The sequence below is a fragment of the Pseudoliparis swirei genome, chromosome 14 (genome assembly GCF_029220125.1).
Source record: "Pseudoliparis swirei isolate HS2019 ecotype Mariana Trench chromosome 14, NWPU_hadal_v1, whole genome shotgun sequence".
Classification (NCBI taxonomy): Eukaryota; Metazoa; Chordata; class Actinopteri; order Perciformes; family Liparidae; genus Pseudoliparis; species Pseudoliparis swirei.
The window spans coordinates 7787330-7805277 of record NC_079401.1 but is presented as its reverse complement, the minus strand read 5'-3'; the positions used below and the strand labels follow the sequence as shown (position 1 = coordinate 7805277).

Here is a 17948-nt window from a genome sequence, read left to right as displayed (position 1 = left end):
AAAGTGCTGCTACCCAAACACGTCGACATGGAAAAGATAAACAGAGAAGTAGCTCAGCCGCTGTTGACGTTGTGTTCATCTGAATTGGGCGTGTTTATATCCGCGGAACACAGCGGCGCGTGCCATCTTTAATAAATTAACGTGTGTTTTGTTGACGCCACATTCCTCAGGAGAAAGCTTAATGTAAGTGTTGCTGTTTTCCGGTGAAGTTAAAGTGCGTGGTATTTAGCTAGCTGTCTAGCATTAGCCACAAGCTAACGCAAGTCACCTGTCCGAGGCTCGTGCTCCTCATTGTGAAACGTCACCGATCAGTAATTATCGATAACACACTCGAGACTGTTGCACTTTATACACAGTGCCAAGTGTACGGTGGTTGTCAGAATTGCGTTTTTTTATATCAGCTCCAAATATGATAAACGTGAACTGGAGGCCTCGCTGGTGAACGTAACAGATGTCCTCCGATTGGAGGAGAGGAGGGTAAACACGAACCGCGTCACTCAACTTGTGCTGCATCTCGCTGCCAGTTCGTAGTTGTTCAATTAATTGGTGGCCAAGTGAGTTTGTGTGGTCATAATGTCTTTGTTTTGGTTATAAACGTGTCTTTGTTATTACGTTTTGAACGCATGAACTGATGGAGCGATTATTCCCCTATCTTACATAATAGTTTACATGTATTCAACTTTTCTCAGAGATTATTATGTATATTATTATTCATCACAATGTTGAATGCAGTGGTATAACTAATGGCGCTATTTTACACATCGCTGACCTGACCTGGAACCATGAGTATTCAACTTTACTTTTATAATGCCGGTATGTTAACGTCTAATGGGTTGTCTTGTTCGATTGCAGGGTCTTGACAACATGGACAGTGGCCTGAGTCCCCAGGATAAAAAGGACTTGGACAAGTTCATTAAGTTCTTTGCCTTGAAGGTAAACATCCAGAATGGCGCTCCCGTTTCCAGCAGAAGATGTAAATGTAGCTTCTGGAGAGACATGTTGAGGTCTGGGTCGTGTTCTCGTGGTTTATGGTGTTTACCAATGCAGGCGGTTTGAGATCCTGGTTACTGATATCTTGAGGTTACTCTGGATACTCCTTTACGATTGACCAATAACGGTTTCTAATGTCCTGTGTGTAGACTGTCCAGGTGATTGTCCAAGCTCGTCTTGGAGAGAAGATCGGCACTCGCTCGTCCTCATCGCCGACTGGCTCTGATTGGGTGAAATGAGTCTTCCTCTTAACCTTTTGTCATTGATGGTGTTAATTAGATTTCACTGTAGATCTTCACATCTGTGCAGCTGGCTTCCACGGTTGGTATTCTAAAAATTAATGAAATAGTTTTGGTTGTTGTTGTTATTTCTTCTAGTTTAATTTGGCCATCAAAGACATCCCAGAAGTGACTCATGAAGCCAAGAAGGCACTGGCTGGCCAACTCCCAGGCATCGGGCGCTCCATGTGTGTCGAGATCTCCCTCAAGACGTCGGAGGTAAAAAAACCTGCCTCAACAGGGCTGATTTAAATATTACATAATAACTCCAGGTATCCGGTTTATGAGAGATTAGGGAGATCTCTGTTGACAACAAAATACTGTGTTCCTATCCTGCTGTGTGAGCCATAACATAACTATCACACATGTCATTAGCTTTATACAGTACACTCCTTCACTAATATTATAACAATATTATATTATTCTCTCTGTCTCATTCAGGGAGACTCAATGGAGTTGGAGACTTGGTGCCTGGAAATGAATGAAAAGTGAGTCGGTTTTAATTGTTCTAGTGACCAAAGACACACACACACACACACACACACACACACACAACACTTTAGAAAGCCATGAAAGGAAAGTTAAGTTATTCTGGATTTGGGTGATGAACTGTTAAACATATTTGTGTTGGATTTGTCGAGTCATTTCAATGTCGGCCCACTCTAGGTTGACGTTTCTGTGAAATGCCGCCACGCGTTGTAAAGACTCGATGTGTGTGTGACTCTGCCGTAGGTGCGATAAAGACATCAAGGTGTCGTATACAGTCTACAACCGTCTGTCCGTCCTTCTGAAGTCTCTGCTGGCCATCACCAGAGTAACACCCGCCTATAAACTATCCAGAAAGCAGGGCCACGACTACGTCATATTATACAGGTGGGTGGACTCCAAACGGCTGTTTTAGATGTCCAAGCAACACGTACTGAATGTGTGAGACGTGTCCCTCGTTTGTTTCCTCCTCTCTCGAGTCTAGGATTTACTTCGGGGAAGTCCAGCTCAACGGATTGGGAGAAGGTAACTATACATGTCGTAAATCATTGAAAACAAGACTCGGGCGCAAGTGTTTTATTGTCTACATTACAACAGGAAGTTTACACAGTGGTGGAGCTTTACAGTCTACGGTACAAGGGGAATAAAACATAATTAACTGCTAAATAATGAGTCGTTTCCTTATTCCAGCCAAAATGCATCATTACTGCATGTTTAGGATAAATACACGAAAAGTTACTCTGAACACGTGTCGTAAGTCATTTAGATTTGCACATGCGCGCTTCGTTATCTGACGTGTGGGCGGTTCGTCTCTCAGGTTTTCAGATGGTCCGCGTCGGCGGCGTCGGCACCCCGGTCGGCACGGTGACGCTCACATGCGCTTACCGCACCAACCTGGCGTTCATGTCCAACAGGTAACGACACGCAGGCTTCACAGACGATTATTAGTGTTGTTATTACTCGCTTCAGACGGAGCCGATAACCAGCCCACCGTTCCCGCAGACAGTTTGAGCGGTCGGCTCCGATCATGGGGATCATCGTGGATCACTTTGTGGACGGCGGCCCGCGGCCGGCCAACGTGGGCCATCCCTGCAACTACAGGTAGCTACAGGAGGCCGTGGACACGGTTCATTACCACATGGACCATCCTGACGACACGACTCCACTCGAAGCCCGACGCAGCCGCTGCGGTCGAGTCTCGGTCCGGCCGCGAACGGTCGAGAGCTTTTTAGGTGATGAAATTCATCCTTTTGAAGGTGACTCGTGTCCGCGAGACTCCTGAACACATTTGACTCGGCTGCATCCGCCGCATGAAGGAGCGGTTCGGGTTGCCGGAGACGTCTGCTGCGTTTTCAAAGTCTGCTCAATTCTCCGTCGGTGTATGACGTTGCTTCTTTTCATCAGTGCGTTGGATGTCAACGACTTTAATTTATCATGTGTGTGTGTGTGTGTGTGTGTGTTTAGAGCTCCGGGTGAAGATTACGCAGGACAATATGCAGGGGTTCATGATTCGCAGGAGGTCTGCACCACCTCCTTCTCCACCTCCCCTCCCTCACAGGCAAGAGGACTTGGTCACTCGCTCCTCTTTGCTGGCTCTGGCTTTGTCCGCTCCATTTTCATACCTGTTCTTTATTTCACTTTCCCTTTTCTCTCTGTCTGTTCTTTGTCCTGTTGTCTTTTTATTGTATGTTTATCCGTGTGTGTGTGTGTGTGTGTGCACGCTCTCAGTGTGTGTGTACAGTGAGTCCTTCGCCCTCTAAACTGTCTAAGCCCCTCCCTCTGGACAGTCTGCCACTTCCACTGGCTCCTGGACTTGTCACTCACACTGTGAGTTTATACTGCCCACTGAGCGTGAGTGTGTGTGTGAGAACGCCTCGAAACTGCACTGAGGCTGATTCCTCTGATCCCTCATTTGTTTTGGTGTGTGTGTGTGTTTGGTCAGAGTTGCCTCCCTTTTACCATCATGCCTTTTGACTTTGTGTGATGTTTGATGCACTTTGTATCCCTGTTTTATCATCTGTTTACCACGTAGTAAACGCTCATTCATCTCAAGAGCACAACTCTGACGCCGGTGTGTTTAATATCACCTCTTCTTTCTTTCCGCCTCTTTTCTCTCCAGCTGCATGCTTCCAGGTTATCATATCATCCTCCAGCTTTCACAGGAGCTGCTGAGTTCTGTCACCCTGCTGCAAAGCAGGTGATGCACCAGTTTGGCACCAATCAATTCACCTCTAGATCCCCACCCCACACACACACACACACACACACACACACTTTTATCTGTGATACGCCATGAGTAAAATCTCCCTTTATGTGGAGCTTGACATCACAGTTTTCTACTCTGCCTGATATGCCTCTGCTCTGTTCCTCATCCTCAGGTGTTGCATGCTGGGAAGGATCATGGAGGGGTGGCGTCGGTTCCCGCCCAGGCCGACGCTCATCTGACGGCGGAGACCGCCGGCAGCAGGTAAAGCCCCTTTGACGGCGTCGTGGTGAACCTGAACTGGCACGGTGCCGCACCCCGCCAAGTCTATTTTGATTGTTGATTAATATCCAAGCAACGACTCGTCTGTCTTCCCAGCGGTGAGGATGACGGCCCGACGCACAGCGGAGAGAGGAGGCGGCGGCGGGATGGAGGTGGGAGGAGCGCGTCGCCCTGTGACCCGGTGGCGGCTCTCAACGCGTTCACCAGGAAGATCGGAGCCTTTGTCAATAAACCCAACACGCCGGTTAGAAGCCAGTGGAACTGTTGACTCTGACTTGATGGGTCCAGGGACACGACGCATCCCGCTGAGGGAGGTCACTGGATTTAACCCCTTGTGTGTTCCCAGGTAACAGCGGCCGGTCTGGACCTGCCGTTTGCCGCCTTCGCTCCTCGAGGCCTGGACTTCGAGGAGAATGATCCCATGGTAAACATTCTGTTTGTTTCCCCTCACACAGCAGGATCTTTTGGGTTGTCTTTAAAAGTATGTGTTGATTTTCTGATAAAAGGTTGATACAAGGTCTCTAGTCGGTATATTATCTGTGTGTGTGTTCAGGTGCAGCCTCCGGACTCCCCTCCCTGCCACTCCCCCCTGCAGGGCAGCCTCCATTCTCAGGGCTCTGAGGGATCGGCGCAGCAGGATGACTTTGTCATGGTTGACTTTGTACGTAGTTATTGCTCCCAGCTGTGGATAAATGAATATATAACCACAATATGCTGATCACACATATGCGTCGGTCTGAACTGCTGCTCGGAACCGTTTAGTCTTAAAATTGACCCGATTCTTGGTGCGACGGAAAAGTCTCCAACCAAACTCGTACATTTTCTCTTTTAATCTCGACTTGAAATTTGAGATTCAAATTAATTACGGCTCACTCGCCAAAAGTTAGATGAGATGATTGATGCCACAGACGGCAGCCGGTTAGCTTAGCATAAAGTCTGGAAGCAGCATGGTTGTCAATCTGTCTGACAAATCCACCTCCCAACTGGACTATAGAGATGTATGAATCAGAAAGTGTATACATTTCAAAGGACGCCTCCATCTTTCTGTGTGTAGCGTCCGGCCTTCTCTAATGACGACTTGGTGCCGATGGACCTGGGCACTTTCTACAGGGAGTTCCAGAACCCCCCTCAGCTGGCCAGCCTCTCGCTCCACGTCAGCGCTCAGTCGATGGCCGACGACCTGGTAACACGTCTGTTTTTAACCGTTGTTTCTAAAAAAAGGTCGAAGCGAGCCGAACGATTTCCTGTGCTCTTGTTCCGCAGGACTCGCTGCCAGAGAAACTGGCGGTTTACGAGAAAAACATCGACGAGTTTGACGCCTTCGTGGACATGCTCCAGTAGAAGAGGAGCGGAGGACGGCGCGCGAGAACGGACTAAATGCACAGCGGCAACGGGAGAAGCAGACCGGAGGCTCCGTCGTCGTTTTGTCCCGTGAGAATCGCTCGGACTAAATCATTTCAATGTGAAGCGCCTCGTCTCTGACATCTTCCCTCTCCCACGCTCCCCCTCGCTTTGTACAGAACCATGTAAATATTATATTATCTCCTCGGACACCCCCCCTCTGGTCTGGTAAAAAGACATCTTTATTTTCTACGTGGCACAGATCTGCTCACACCGACCGCGTTTAATCAGGATTAAAACCGATCGACAGCTGTGCAACTCGAGGACAGACGACCGGCACTCATCAGTTTCTGTTCAACTAGATCACTTATTGAGCCGCCCTCCTCGAAACACTATTAGCATCGGAAGGACCCCCCCCACGTCACGCCCTTTCTGATCACACGGTGGGAATCAAACCAGTTCTTCTTGCGTGGAAGACTTAGTCCTCATAACTGAAATCTTGAACAGTTGGTCTTGGCAGGTACATTGCACGTGTTGCAATTAAGAGACCACCTGCTTTGCAATGATCACAACTGACAGTCGATTTGGAAGGCCGTGGTTCAGTTGCCCTAGCTGGTCTGGGATCAGCAAACGGCCCCAATGGTATTTAAAGTTAGTTAAAGGTTAACTAATCACGTTGGTTCCAGCTATATGTATATTATGTAGGGTTTTTGTAAAGACTGTTCTCTCTACACAAGAGGCCGGCGTCACCATCCATGACTTGGTGTTTTGTTCAAAGCTTTAATTTTTCTTTGCTGTTGTCCTCATAAAGCATGGCTGCTCTGTTGAAACGACTGTTTGTCAAATGATGTGCATGCACATTGCCACAAACTGCAGAGAAGAGATTATCAAAATAGTCTACATAAAAACCCAATGTCTTCTGATCAAACTCTAGGCAAGAAAATGTGTAATTTACAACTTTAATAAAATCAAATGAAAGAACTTCTCAAATGGAATTTTATTGTTGGTAGTTTATGGAATTTCATCCCAAACCTGCAGGGCTGCAACGGGTCAAAACCATAACGTCAAGAGTATGGTAACACGCATTTTACAAATCCTCTACAAGTCAGGGTTCACCCCGCCATGTGGCCCCGACCCACGAGGGCCCCTTCCTCTCTCTCTGCTACTTAAGGGGCCGGCAACCGTTACACAAACACGTCAGACTCATTTCCCGTGGGACAGCTATCTGGAAGGCTATGGAAGAAAGCTGCTTAAATCAACTTCCCCCCACGACGACAATGATGTAAATTTCCTAACTGTTTTCTAAGTTAGCCACTTAACATGCCGTTCTTTTTTTAGTTATTGAAACGCACCCTCTAGAGCTGTGGCAGACGGGCCGTTTCCCCCCCGAGGTAACGCCGGGGAACACGGAACGAGAAACAAAATAATAAAAATCAAAACAGATTTCACAGGAGACAGGCAGTGAGCGCCCAGTGTGCATTTCCACCTCATTCAATTGCTCAGTCCATTAGAATGTCCTGTCCCCCCCCCCACTGTGGCCCCCTCTGAGCCCGACTGTCCAATGAGTGTGTTGGGCGGCGTGGAGAATGAGTCCCTTTGGGTACGCCGAGTCAAACATCGGGGATGGTTGGAAACTAAAATGTCCAGAGAAGACGAGACGGGCACGGCTCACACGTAACTCCGGTTGCCACTTCCTTGGATACGGGGTGGAAGTCTTTGGAGGTGGATGGCCAATGTCCTCCATTGTCATAAATATCCAGCCTGCTACCCTCCCCCCCTACATCCCCCTAGACGGCTGAATGTAGGCGAGGTTATATAATAGTGGGGTCAGGGTGGTGGTGGGGTGGGGTTGAAGCCGGTGTCCATACACACTACAGATCGGAGCAGGAGGAAGGAGAGGGAGTGTATGGAGGAGACGTTTCTTCATGGGCTCAGGCGGCGTTCAGGAGCTCCTTGATGGCCGTCGTCTGCGTCTCGTTCAGCGTCGACACGCACTGCGTCCACAGACCTCCCGACACCTGCAAGACGACGGGGTCAGTCACCCGAAGCCGATGCGTTCACTTCATGCCCGCGAAAATGTACACATTTCTTTTTGGGGCCGTATGCGCCACGAAGTCCGGAAGAATGGGCTCACCTGTACTTGACGGACGACATTTGCCAGCCGCTTGCTGCACGCGTCTTCACTCTTGACCGATTCGTTTGCAACGCCGTCCGCGATGATGAGGAAGATTTTAGGCAGGTTGGCGTTGTCTAGTCCGAGGACAATGGGGTTGTTGCTGTGGAGAGAAGACGGAAGGAACCATTAAAACCAAAGCGCTTGCACTAAATAAATGTTAAAATACAAAATGGAGAGCAGCCCCACCTTTCGATGAGGTCACACAGGAAGTCAAACGTGTGGACGGCCTCCTCTTTGTCCTCGTTGAGCGGCAGCCAGCTGAGCCAATGGGGAAGGATCTCGTTGACGTTGACGCACTCGGGTCGAAACCTCATGACCTTTCCGACCGCGGAGATGCAGTTCTCTGTGGCGTTGACGTTCTCTTTGACGCGCGAGTCCGCCGCCTGGATGACCCTCACCATCAGGGGGATGGCCTCTGCGTCGAGGAAACAAAAACACACCCTGTCAACTGAAACCCGCCGCACCGCCGACCGGCAGCGCGAGAGCGGAGCGGCGCCGTACCCGTGCAGAACGGCCGGTAGGTCTCTCCTCCGTACTGCGCCATGACGCCGACGCCGTAGGCGGCCGCCTGCCGGACCTCGGGGCTCGTGTCGCACAGCGACTGCAGCATCGGCCGCAGGAAGTACTCGGCGTACTTGAAGGAGGCGGGGCTGCAGTGCTCCACCACGTCGTCAAAGATGCACAGACCCCACTGTCTGTCCGCCCACGGCCTGGTGGGACACTAAACACAAGCACAGTTAGCTCCCGGTGGACTCTGATACATATGTACTGATATAATATGACTGCAGACATATACAGGAAGTACTCACGATGAGCTGGACGATGAGCTGCAGGAGCTGTTCGAACCAAGGCAGCACCTTTTCGTTGTAACTGCTGAACACCGAGTGCAGGATGTCAGACACTTTGGTCAGGATGTACACGTCATTCTCATCCTGCAGAAGGAAGATGGGAGGAAACATGAGGGCTCACACTATTCTTTTCACAAGATCACGTCTGACTTTGCATGTGAAGACGTTTACCTCGTCTTGTAACGATTCCTCCACCTGCTCGTCGTAGTCTTCATCCTGTCTCTTGGCTGTGAAGAGCAAAGTGTTCGGTGAGTACGATACAGAAACACGCGCTTTCCTTGATTTGACTGAGATAAACTGTTTGGTTTCCAAATGTAAAACGTATGAAATATGGCTGGAATGAAGTCTCACTCTGTCTGAGCTCCTGGTTCTTAAAATGCTCCTCCAGTTTTCCTTTCAAGATGCCGCCCAGCTCCTCGAAATGCTCGTTGTTCAGACAGCCGTCTCCCATCAGCTCGATGCACTTCAGAAAGGAAACAAAGGAGTCAAAAACACGGCCGCGGTTCTCGAAATGTATCCAAATGAAAATCGCTCAGTTACCTTGGCAAAGGAGTGCATGATCTCCGACAGGACGTCCGAGTCTGGCTCGGTGCCGATGGCCTTGATGAGGGCCTCGCACATGAAGTGCCACATCTGGGTGAGGTACTCCGGTCCTCGAACCCGCGCGCACTCCAGCAGCAGTGGCATGGACTCGGCTGCTGCCACCCGCACGCGTGAGACGCAGTTAAGGAAACGCCAGCCAGCCTCAAACGCCTCGCACAACCATTTATAGCTTTACAAAAAGGTAAGAAGTTGAAAAGGATATCGTCATGGAAGTAAAACTTGAGCAGAGGAACCATCAGCTTCACCACCTGCTCCGTGTACTCCACAAAGCCCTCCTTCAGCTCTTTGGCATAGCACACCTGGGAAAACAACAGAGCGTCTCACTAACGGGACCGAAGCGGCAGCAATGACCTCAACAATGGATCCTCAAAGTGTGTCAGTTTCTCCGTAGCGGACCGCTCACCAGCATCTGGCACGCTGTGGCCTTCTCCTCCAGGCCCGCCGTCTTGATGCCGAAACTCTGCTGGTCTCCCAGGTTGACAAACTCCCAGCCGTCGTCCTCCGATATGTTCTCCATGTCTTGGGCTACGAGACGGAGACGGGCGCAGTCAAACACGGCCGCTCCTCGTGCGTTGCGGAGGAGAAGCACTGAATGTAGAAACCTGTACTTACTGTCGAGCAGGGCCACCTCAGGCTTGATGGAGGCGGTCTTCATCAGCGGGCCCATCACCACAGGCAGGTACTGCTGAAACTCCTTCCCCAGGATCTTGCACATCCGGGCCCACGCCGAGATCATGTACGAGATCTAAACCGCAGCCAACGGGGAGACTGTGATGCAACGGTGACATCAAGAAAACCCCGACGGCTCCAAGCTGCGTTCGAGCCAACCCACCTGAGGATCGTCGTCCTCCAAGTCATTGAAGTCCGTCTGGGTTTTGAGGAGCAGCTGCATGACGGCCGAGGCGTCCGGCATGAACTGGGGGGGACAGAACAGACGGGACGGACGTGAAGACGGCGGCCGTATTTTGTTGACAGATCCCGGAGGATACTTTTCCCCGGCCGGGCGTACCTTCTCCTTGCCGACAGCCAGGCCGATGAGGCTGATGCACTCGATGGTCTTGCCGCGGAGCAGCCGCAGCTCCTTCTGCACGCCGTTCTCGACGATGTGTTTGAGCGACGGCATGAACAGGTCGTAGTACGGCACGAACTTCTCCTCGGCCGTGTCCGCTACCGAGGCGATGGACGTCACCACCTGCTCCAGGACCAGTTTGGTGCCCTTCTGGATCAACTGGGAGGAGTGGAGGGGACACAGTTTAGACAACAAGTGGGAAACCAACACAGAGCCAGCTGTTTGGCAGCAGGAGCTGCAATCCTGCCGATTCAGCAACATGAGAAACACAAGCGAGGATGCATTGGTACCTCTTGCAGCTTGGCCACCATGATGACGTGGAGGTGCTGCACCAAGCTGTCTAGATACGGGATCAGCAGCGATTTGGGACAGTCTTCCGTAAAGTTGATGAGGGCGGCGGCGGCGTGCGCCTGCACCCGAGGGTTACTCTGGTCCTCCATGGTCTGAAGCAGGGCCGAGATCACCTAGAAGGGAGGCGGGTGCGGCGTCAGTCTTCAGAGGCCACACAAGTGAACCCGATACAGACGACTCGTTACCTTGTCGTGGAATTTCTTTTGGAAGGTCGGGGCAAAGTCTGTGGCCATTTGTCCGATAGCGTTGCAGGCAGCATAGCGCACCCGTGGGTGCTGATGAGGGAAAAAGGAAGCCAAACTCATCACCACCATATGAGAGGCACTGCTGTGTAAAGTCGCTGTAACGCAAGTAACTAAAGAAGAGTAAACTAACACGAATACATGTTAACCCATCGCAACGTGCTCTCTACCATGTGCCGCGTCTTTATATGAAACAATCAAGTGTCACGTTGTTTCTTACAGGATCGGAGCAGAAGAGGATCACGAAGCTGACGATCTCTTGGAGGATGGCCTCCATCTGCTGGTGGCAGCCCTCGCCGATGGCCGACAGCGCCATCAACCCGGCGTGGCGGTACTTCCAGTCGGCTGGTGACAAACGCACTGGGTTGATCTCACGTTCTCAGTGAGCAGATTGAAAGCTTCACTCGTGCGACAGTTTCAACGGCTTCAATTAGCCGGCTTGTACTTACGGTTCTGCAGCATCTGCATGATGTGCTGTTTGATCATAGGCAGGATGATCTTTCCCCCCAGACCACAGGCGATTCGGTCCAGAGCGCTCTCCCCAGCCACGGCATTACTGGTGGTGGGTGAGGCAAGATATAAAACAGAGAACACATTTTAAAACCTTTGAGCGGTTTGTCTTTGAGGGCCCTTATATCGGTGTTCTGGTGCCTTACCTGTCAAAGTCATCGTCCTCCAGCTCGTCGGCCATCGCCCACTCATCATCCTCCTCGAGGTCCACCATCATGGCCAGCATCTGGGGAACTGAAGACGAAGCACATGCATATTATGACTATCCAGATCCTTCGGGCGGACAGAATTTATTGGGATGGGGGGTCAGTTCCGTTCTCCTCCTCACCGCTCTGAGCCACAATGGCCGTGTGTTTCCTCAGCATGGCTGCTGCAGTCTCAGATAAGGTGACGATGACTTCCAGCGCCAACTGCCTCTGCATGTTTGTCAGGTTGGTGTCGGCACACAGCTGAAGAGACACAGCGACACGTTGGTCACACGGGAGCCGACCGGCACATCGGACCGATGCAAACGTTCACCAGCGCTTCCTACGCGTTGCCATTACGGTGCTCTCTGACTCACCTTCAGACAGAGCTGCAGGGTGGCCTCGAGGTTGGGCCTCAGGTATTTTGGTGCAGTGTCTGCAATTTCCACCAAAGACTTGAGCACAGAGTCGTCTGCCTGGTAGCACGAATCGTTCACAGCCTGATTGAAAATAGAATCTATGGTGAGCGTTGCAAATACGTTCATTCGGCCGTGGCATTCTGCCTCAATCGGAGGGCTCAGCCTCCAGAAGACAGACCGAGATCTCTGAATCAGCGTCATCTCATGGCATCTCACCTGCAGGAGGCCTGGCAGCAGGTCAGAAAAGTGCTTCAGCAGAGCCGAGTTGCTCTCGTTTGACAGAACAAAGGATGCCGCAGCGCGAGCCGCCAGGGTGCGAATCTGAAGGAGAATTAGAAGTAAGAAAGAGTGTACCATCCCACAAATCTGGATATTAACTGCCGTGAAGCCCCTCAAAGGAGCTCTTACATGGGGGTTTTCCTGGTCCTGCATGCACTGGACAAGCATCCGCTTGATAACCTCCATATAATGCTGCTGCTGGTTGCCGAAGATCCCTGGAAAGTTCCTAAAGAGGATGAGACACGCAACTTTGAGTCACCAGTACGCATGTCGGAAATAAATAAAAAAAAGTTGTGGAACGAAGCGAGCAGGAACCCACCAGAATATGTGCAGGGCAGATTCTCGCAGGGTAACGCTGTCAGAGTTGATCGAGTCAAAGAGAAACTTGAGCACCTCTGGCCACTGATTATTCCCATCATCATCTGGATGAAAGGCAGAAAAAAAAGGAAAAAAAATTGTTAGTACTATATTTTCGTCACAGTGAGAGGATAACAACTTCCACAGCTAACCGGCTGTAAAAAAACACCCATCAGACGGATCGGTACCTATGAGGTTGCGGGTGAGCTCGGCTGCGATGTCGCAGACCTTCTTGCGGATGTTGGGCGACGTCTCCTGCTGGATGCTGGTCAGCAGCTCGGTCTTGATGACCGTCTGCATCTCCAGGGTCAGACCCGGGTAGATCTCCTCGAAGGACGACGACAGCAGCCGGCGCAGCAGCACCGCCGCCATCTGTTTGACCTGAGCGGACAAAACATGCGCGTTGCGACATTGCTACGTTGCGCTTCTCAACACGAAACGCCAGGATTTCAAAAAACAAACGGCGGTACATTTCTTGCTTGGTTCGGCAGAGCGGTTTTACCAGCAATGATTTTAACCTAGTTTGATAAGACGGTTTACTTTGACAGCTTTTATTTATTTTGGCAGTTTACAATCTCAGCTACCAGACGTGTATGGGGACTCTTGGCGGAGTCAAAACCATGACTCATAACAAGCCTAAGCGTGCAGCCAACATGGGATGGCCGGACGGCATTCGTGAGACGCCGTGAATGTGGCAACTTTTTCAAAGCAGAGGTTTGACAACAGTGACGTGGACCGACTTCCATTATGACAGCGTGAAATGCTTTTCGACCCAAAACATTCCTGCTTCCGATAGGACGAGGCGAGTGATGACTAGGGTTGGGTACCGAAACCCGGTGCCAATATGGTACCGGTTCCAATACAACCGGTATTACCCGGACCGAAACGCAACGCACATTTCGGTGCTTCTTTCCGGTGCCTGAGCCGATTGAAATTGAAAAAAACTATTGTTGTGAACTTCTCTGGTGACTCCGCCCTGTCAGCAGGTTACGAGCCTCTCATATTGAACTCTGACAGCGGAGGCTGCGCCGTGTGTGACGGCGTGAGCCCGTGTCGAGCACACCAGCGTCAGGCTGGACGCGATGGGGAGACCGTCACCGGTCCCCCTGAACACGGGGAGACCGATTATGACGAGCAGCTTAGTACCGTATCGTTGATTGCAAGTCTTGCATTCATAAAAGTAGGCCAAGAAATAATAAATTATCCATTATAACCATGCTTAAGCTCGCGCTAGCTCGTAGCTAACACGAGCTACGAGCGTGACAGTCTGCTAGCAGATGTGTTGATGTACAGCGGTCCCGGTTGTATACCCGGTGTTACCGGGAATATAATGACGGAGGAATAAAGACCGTGGGGCGTCACTTTGTTTCAGTGTAACTCTCGCTGTCAGAAGCAAAACTTTATTTGTCACGTGTCACCTTCAGTCCCTCTGATTGGTTGTTCTCTTTGCCCATCAACACAGTGACAGGATTAACCCTATAAAGTCTGCACATGACAATACATATCACATCATATAATGGAGAACATATCTTGTGTATGTTAACAGTCTGATATCCGTTGTGTCAGTGCTCCATGATAACGGCTTCTACAGGGAATATGGCCAAAGAGGTTTTTAATGTCCTCATTGTGCGTTTAAAAATAAAGTATCGGTTCAGGCACCGTTTAGGCACCGGTATCGTTTTAAAAGTACCGGTTTAGCACCGGTATCGGAAAAAACCCAAACGATACCCATCCCTAGTGATGACACGCGTTTCTGATTGTCCGGCAGGTGTCAAGACGAGCCCCCGGTTCATAGACGCCTAAACATGCGCTGAACTGGATACAAACAAGGTGCGGTCCCTTCAAATCAGGCTGAAAGTCGTGAACCGAAAAGTCACATGGGTCAGTGTTGCGAGTACAAACCTCCTCTGCAGCAGATGCATCTCTGATGGCCTGCAGCAAGAACGTGATCTTGGTCTGACCCACGATGGAGTCATAGGTCTCCTGTGAAGAAAAGGAACGGTCAGTGGTGCGAGTGAGATGTGCATCACAACTAAATGCACTATTTCAGCACGTGAGAAATTAATCTGGACCGGCGGGATTGCGCCGTGCTCCCATTGTTGCTGGAAAAGAAACTGAAACTGGCTGCTTCACAACTTGGCACTCTTCACCGATGAGGTAACATGGGTGTGGTTATTTGAAAGCCTGAGTTTCATTGACTAGGGGCTTATGGTGCAGACGGTAAAACAGGCCCACAGGGTTGTACTGTAATCAGTTTATCCTGGGGGCCTTAAATCTTAGTGGTAAAAGAATAAAGATGACACTTGAGCAATAAACCAAATGGCAATTAAAAACAGGCCACTGGAAGACATTTTGCGATACCAGCTACTAAGTGTTCATCTGACTGCCAACTTCTTGTTTAATAAAAAAACCATCTTCTAGATTTGGACATGTTTACAACTGCTAATGCTATCAAAGTTTAAAATTCCGATTCAAAGCTAGATTCAAGAGAAGCAGCCTTAAAGTGCCGATTATAGTTCGACATCATGGGACGTGGATCTCATCGAGGGGGGACGTTTCAATAAGTACGGCTTGTTCTGTGCATTTGGTTTAGTCGTGAATGTTGACACAGGGCGGGTGTGCTCGGAAGGAGCATATCAAAAGGATGCATGCGCATCAAGTGGCAATGCTGATGGACACGTTGGCCCACAGCTGGCAAGTATTCACAAGACAAAGACGGGGAGGAGCATCGCATGTGCAGTAGTGTGGCCGAGGAGAAACCAGAGTATTGACTCAACACATTGAAAATGTAAACGCTGTTCACGCCCGACAAGATTCATTGTAATACTGATTTCTTGGGCTCATCGTCTGCCTCACATTAACTAACACGTCTAGCTTTTCGTGGCACTTAGCAGTCCTGAGGATACTCTATACAGCCACCATCACTTTATTGAAGTACAAGTGGCCAATGTGCCAACTTCAATTTACATACTGGGCGGTTAAACTAGTCCACCAGCTATTCCCATAGCTCAGGACAACAATGATACTCTACAACTGAAGATTGCCCTTCATGGTTGGCCATAATGTGAGGCACCTATAAATGAGTAGTAGCTGGAGTATTTAGTTATTCACATGAGGGTTTAAAGCACTCAACAGATGGATCAATTCCTATTGTGTGTGCAAGATAGAAAGGGGGAGTTTTTTTAATCAAAGGATGAATTCCGATAGATTAGTATCGCGGCAGACAGGCTGTGGTTTGAAAAAGAAAAAACGCTGACTGCAAGCGAGGGATGAGCGTGATAAGATTCAACCACCTCATCAAAAGTCGGGTGCTGGAACAATGCTTTGCCGCGACACGGGGCTCATCGTGGTGGGGGGGGGGGTGAATAGGCCAGCGAGACTCAGCCCAAACAAATCCAGGAGAGACCACCTATTCAAATGAAGGGGAGGGGGTGAGCAGAGACGAGCCTGATACTGGTGACGCGCCTGAAACAGATGATTCACTCACTGAACTCCACGAGGACGTGAACAGTTGTGTTCCAGATAACATGATCGCAGGCCATGGCACAGTCAGTGCTAACATGAACTACTGCCCCCACCACACCACCCGAATAGCTATACATGTAACGCCACCAACGGGGGTGTTGGCACAATCACACTTCTAACGAGACACACGTGTGTCGGTGGTTGACTCTTGAATCCGGTTGCTATTAAATACACACCCCACCACTAGCTCGCTAGCGGGTGAAGCTAGCATCTCCTTAGCTTCGTGCTACTACTCCCTGTACTCGTCTGGCTTCGCCGTCAGCTGGGCGCGTTTGGGACGCTCAGCACCGACGGGCCGCGTCACTTCGACGCAAACCGTCCGAGTGCGACACAAACACGCAGTCTCGCGACCGCGGTTGAAACCGACACTACGCAACGCGGCGGCGGCGGTTAGCTTTAGCCGGGGAGACGCTCGGTATCGGCTTCTCGTTGCACGTGGGCTCTCGAGCCTGACGGGCGTGCTCGCTGCGCGCGCGGCCAGGCTGGGTAGCTGGGGCGGTGAGCTAACTAACGATCGCGCTGTTTTTATCGCAACCTCCAAACTTGTCACTCGTCAAATCCGCCACGTCTCGCTGTCTCACCTCCGCTTGCTTCCTGACGTTGTTGTCAGGGCTCATCAAGTTGCCCAGCAAGAGGTAGAACTGCTGCTGCTGGTCCGCCATTGCAGTGAGATCCAAAAAGACCAGCCGGGAGGAGAAGCGGCGAAATGAGCCCGGCAGACCTAGCTTAGGTCACACAATGCTGCCCTCGTCCCATTGGCTCGCTGTATCAAGTATACTCGACGCTTATTGGACGAGAGGACTGTATCAAACGCACACCATTGGCTCACGCGAGCCACCTGCTCCGATTGGACGAAATGGACACAGAAAAGTGAACGCGTTGATCCTGTTAGCTAATAATGAAATTACCAAAGCGCGGGAGATTAGTACATCAACGCCAACAGAATATAAACAGTTTATTGCTATTTTACAAGTAAGTAAAGTAACTAAGTACATTTAACGTTACTTAAGTGTTGTACTTCAGTACAATGCTGTCGTACTTGACTTGAATACTTCCATGTTATGCTACTTTAGAGGTCTACTTGACGACATTTCAGAGGGAAGTATATAGGCCTACTGTTTGCCTTTCTCGTCTTTCTGAAGAATAAGCCATTTTGCTTTAAGTTGATGTTAATACTTCTCTGGAGTACTTTACATTAAATTGGGTTTGAATTAAGGATTGTAGTACTTTCACACTGGGATTGGTACTTAAGTAAAGTAACGTTATCTGAATACTCCTTCCACACTTTTTTTACTTATGACTTCATAGATTAGAACAAATAATGGTGAGCTAAAATGACTAACTAGGAAGTTGTTGCCAGGAGGTTATACATACTAAGTATATATAATATACAACCGTATTTAGATATATCAAATGTTTTTTATTTATACTTTCTATGCATATTATATGCCACAACGAACAAAAACAACGTTCACAAATATAACAGGATGTGGAAGTACAGAAGTTAAAAAATATAGGGTTGTGATATTTCACATGTAAAAAGGGGATTATATGACAAAGGATAACGGGTAAAGGTACCGTATTAACTTTAAAATACTGGGATCTGCCTTATAAGCATTGAATGCATTTGTGGAACATGAGCAATTGTTGCTGAAATGAAGAAAACAAATGTAATCTCGAAATTATTAATTGTTATTAATATTAATTAAAGAGCTCTATTTCTTGTTTCTTTCTATTCGAATGCTAACATTTGAACACACTTCTGATTGTGCTTTTCTTTCTGCAACCCTGTCAAAGCGAAAGG

At 49.5% G+C, this 17948-nt stretch overlaps 2 protein-coding genes across 4 annotated transcripts; one reads left to right on the top strand and one right to left on the bottom strand.

Moving 5' to 3' along the window:
- The first annotated feature begins 37 nt into the window (after positions 1-37).
- Positions 38-6561, top strand: atg13 (ATG13 autophagy related 13 homolog (S. cerevisiae)). Of its 3 annotated transcripts, XM_056431120.1 has the most exons (18): positions 38-183; positions 853-933; positions 1140-1220; positions 1368-1487; positions 1710-1756; positions 2001-2141; positions 2239-2279; positions 2572-2668; positions 2757-2855; positions 3219-3312; positions 3483-3581; positions 3874-3951; positions 4133-4221; positions 4336-4483; positions 4586-4663; positions 4793-4900; positions 5294-5422; positions 5503-6561. In XM_056431120.1, the coding sequence occupies exons 2-18, from the start codon at positions 865-867 to the stop codon at positions 5578-5580; spliced, it is 1596 nt and encodes a 531-aa protein (XP_056287095.1). In that variant the 5' UTR covers positions 38-183; positions 853-864; the 3' UTR covers positions 5581-6561. The 3 variants fall into 3 exon arrangements, with proteins under 3 accessions (XP_056287095.1, XP_056287098.1, XP_056287097.1); XM_056431123.1 differs by lacking the exon at positions 2757-2855; XM_056431122.1 differs by lacking the exon at positions 3483-3581.
- kpnb3 (karyopherin (importin) beta 3) lies at positions 6559-16893 on the bottom strand. Its single transcript, XM_056431119.1, has 26 exons — positions 16726-16893; positions 14522-14602; positions 12808-13000; positions 12582-12684; positions 12392-12488; positions 12200-12304; positions 11942-12064; positions 11708-11828; positions 11526-11613; positions 11319-11425; positions 11090-11214; positions 10813-10902; positions 10567-10740; positions 10217-10435; positions 10040-10123; positions 9820-9952; positions 9611-9732; positions 9410-9506; positions 9145-9317; positions 8956-9067; positions 8776-8831; positions 8566-8688; positions 8258-8477; positions 7943-8171; positions 7715-7856; positions 6559-7598 (listed from the first exon to the last, which is right to left on the bottom strand). Exons 1-26 carry the CDS (start codon positions 16804-16806, stop codon positions 7512-7514), a joined length of 3285 nt encoding a protein of 1094 aa, XP_056287094.1. The 5' UTR covers positions 16807-16893; the 3' UTR covers positions 6559-7511.
- Between the last annotated feature and the right edge of the window lie 1055 nt (positions 16894-17948).

What these genes read in the sequence shown, in the direction of transcription:
- kpnb3 (XM_056431119.1), bottom strand. Translation starts at nt 16,806, where the DNA reads ATGGCGGACCAGCAGCAGCAGTTCTACCTCTTGCTGGGCAACTTGATG. An exon ending in TGGAGGACGACGATCCTCAG is followed by an intron (nt 9,953 to 10,039) that starts GTGGGTTGGCTC and finishes GCTGCGGTTTAG; the next exon opens with ATCTCGTACATGATCTCGGC. An exon ending in CAAGTTTTACTTCCATGACG is followed by an intron (nt 9,318 to 9,409) that starts ATATCCTTTTCA and finishes ACTGCGTCTCAC; the next exon opens with GCGTGCGGGTGGCAGCAGCC.
- atg13 (XM_056431120.1), top strand. Translation starts at nt 865, where the DNA reads ATGGACAGTGGCCTGAGTCCCCAGGATAAAAAGGACTTGGACAAGTTC. An exon ending in ACTTTGTCATGGTTGACTTT is followed by an intron (nt 4,901 to 5,293) that starts GTACGTAGTTAT and finishes TTCTGTGTGTAG; the next exon opens with CGTCCGGCCTTCTCTAATGA. An exon ending in AGTCGATGGCCGACGACCTG is followed by an intron (nt 5,423 to 5,502) that starts GTAACACGTCTG and finishes CTTGTTCCGCAG; the next exon opens with GACTCGCTGCCAGAGAAACT.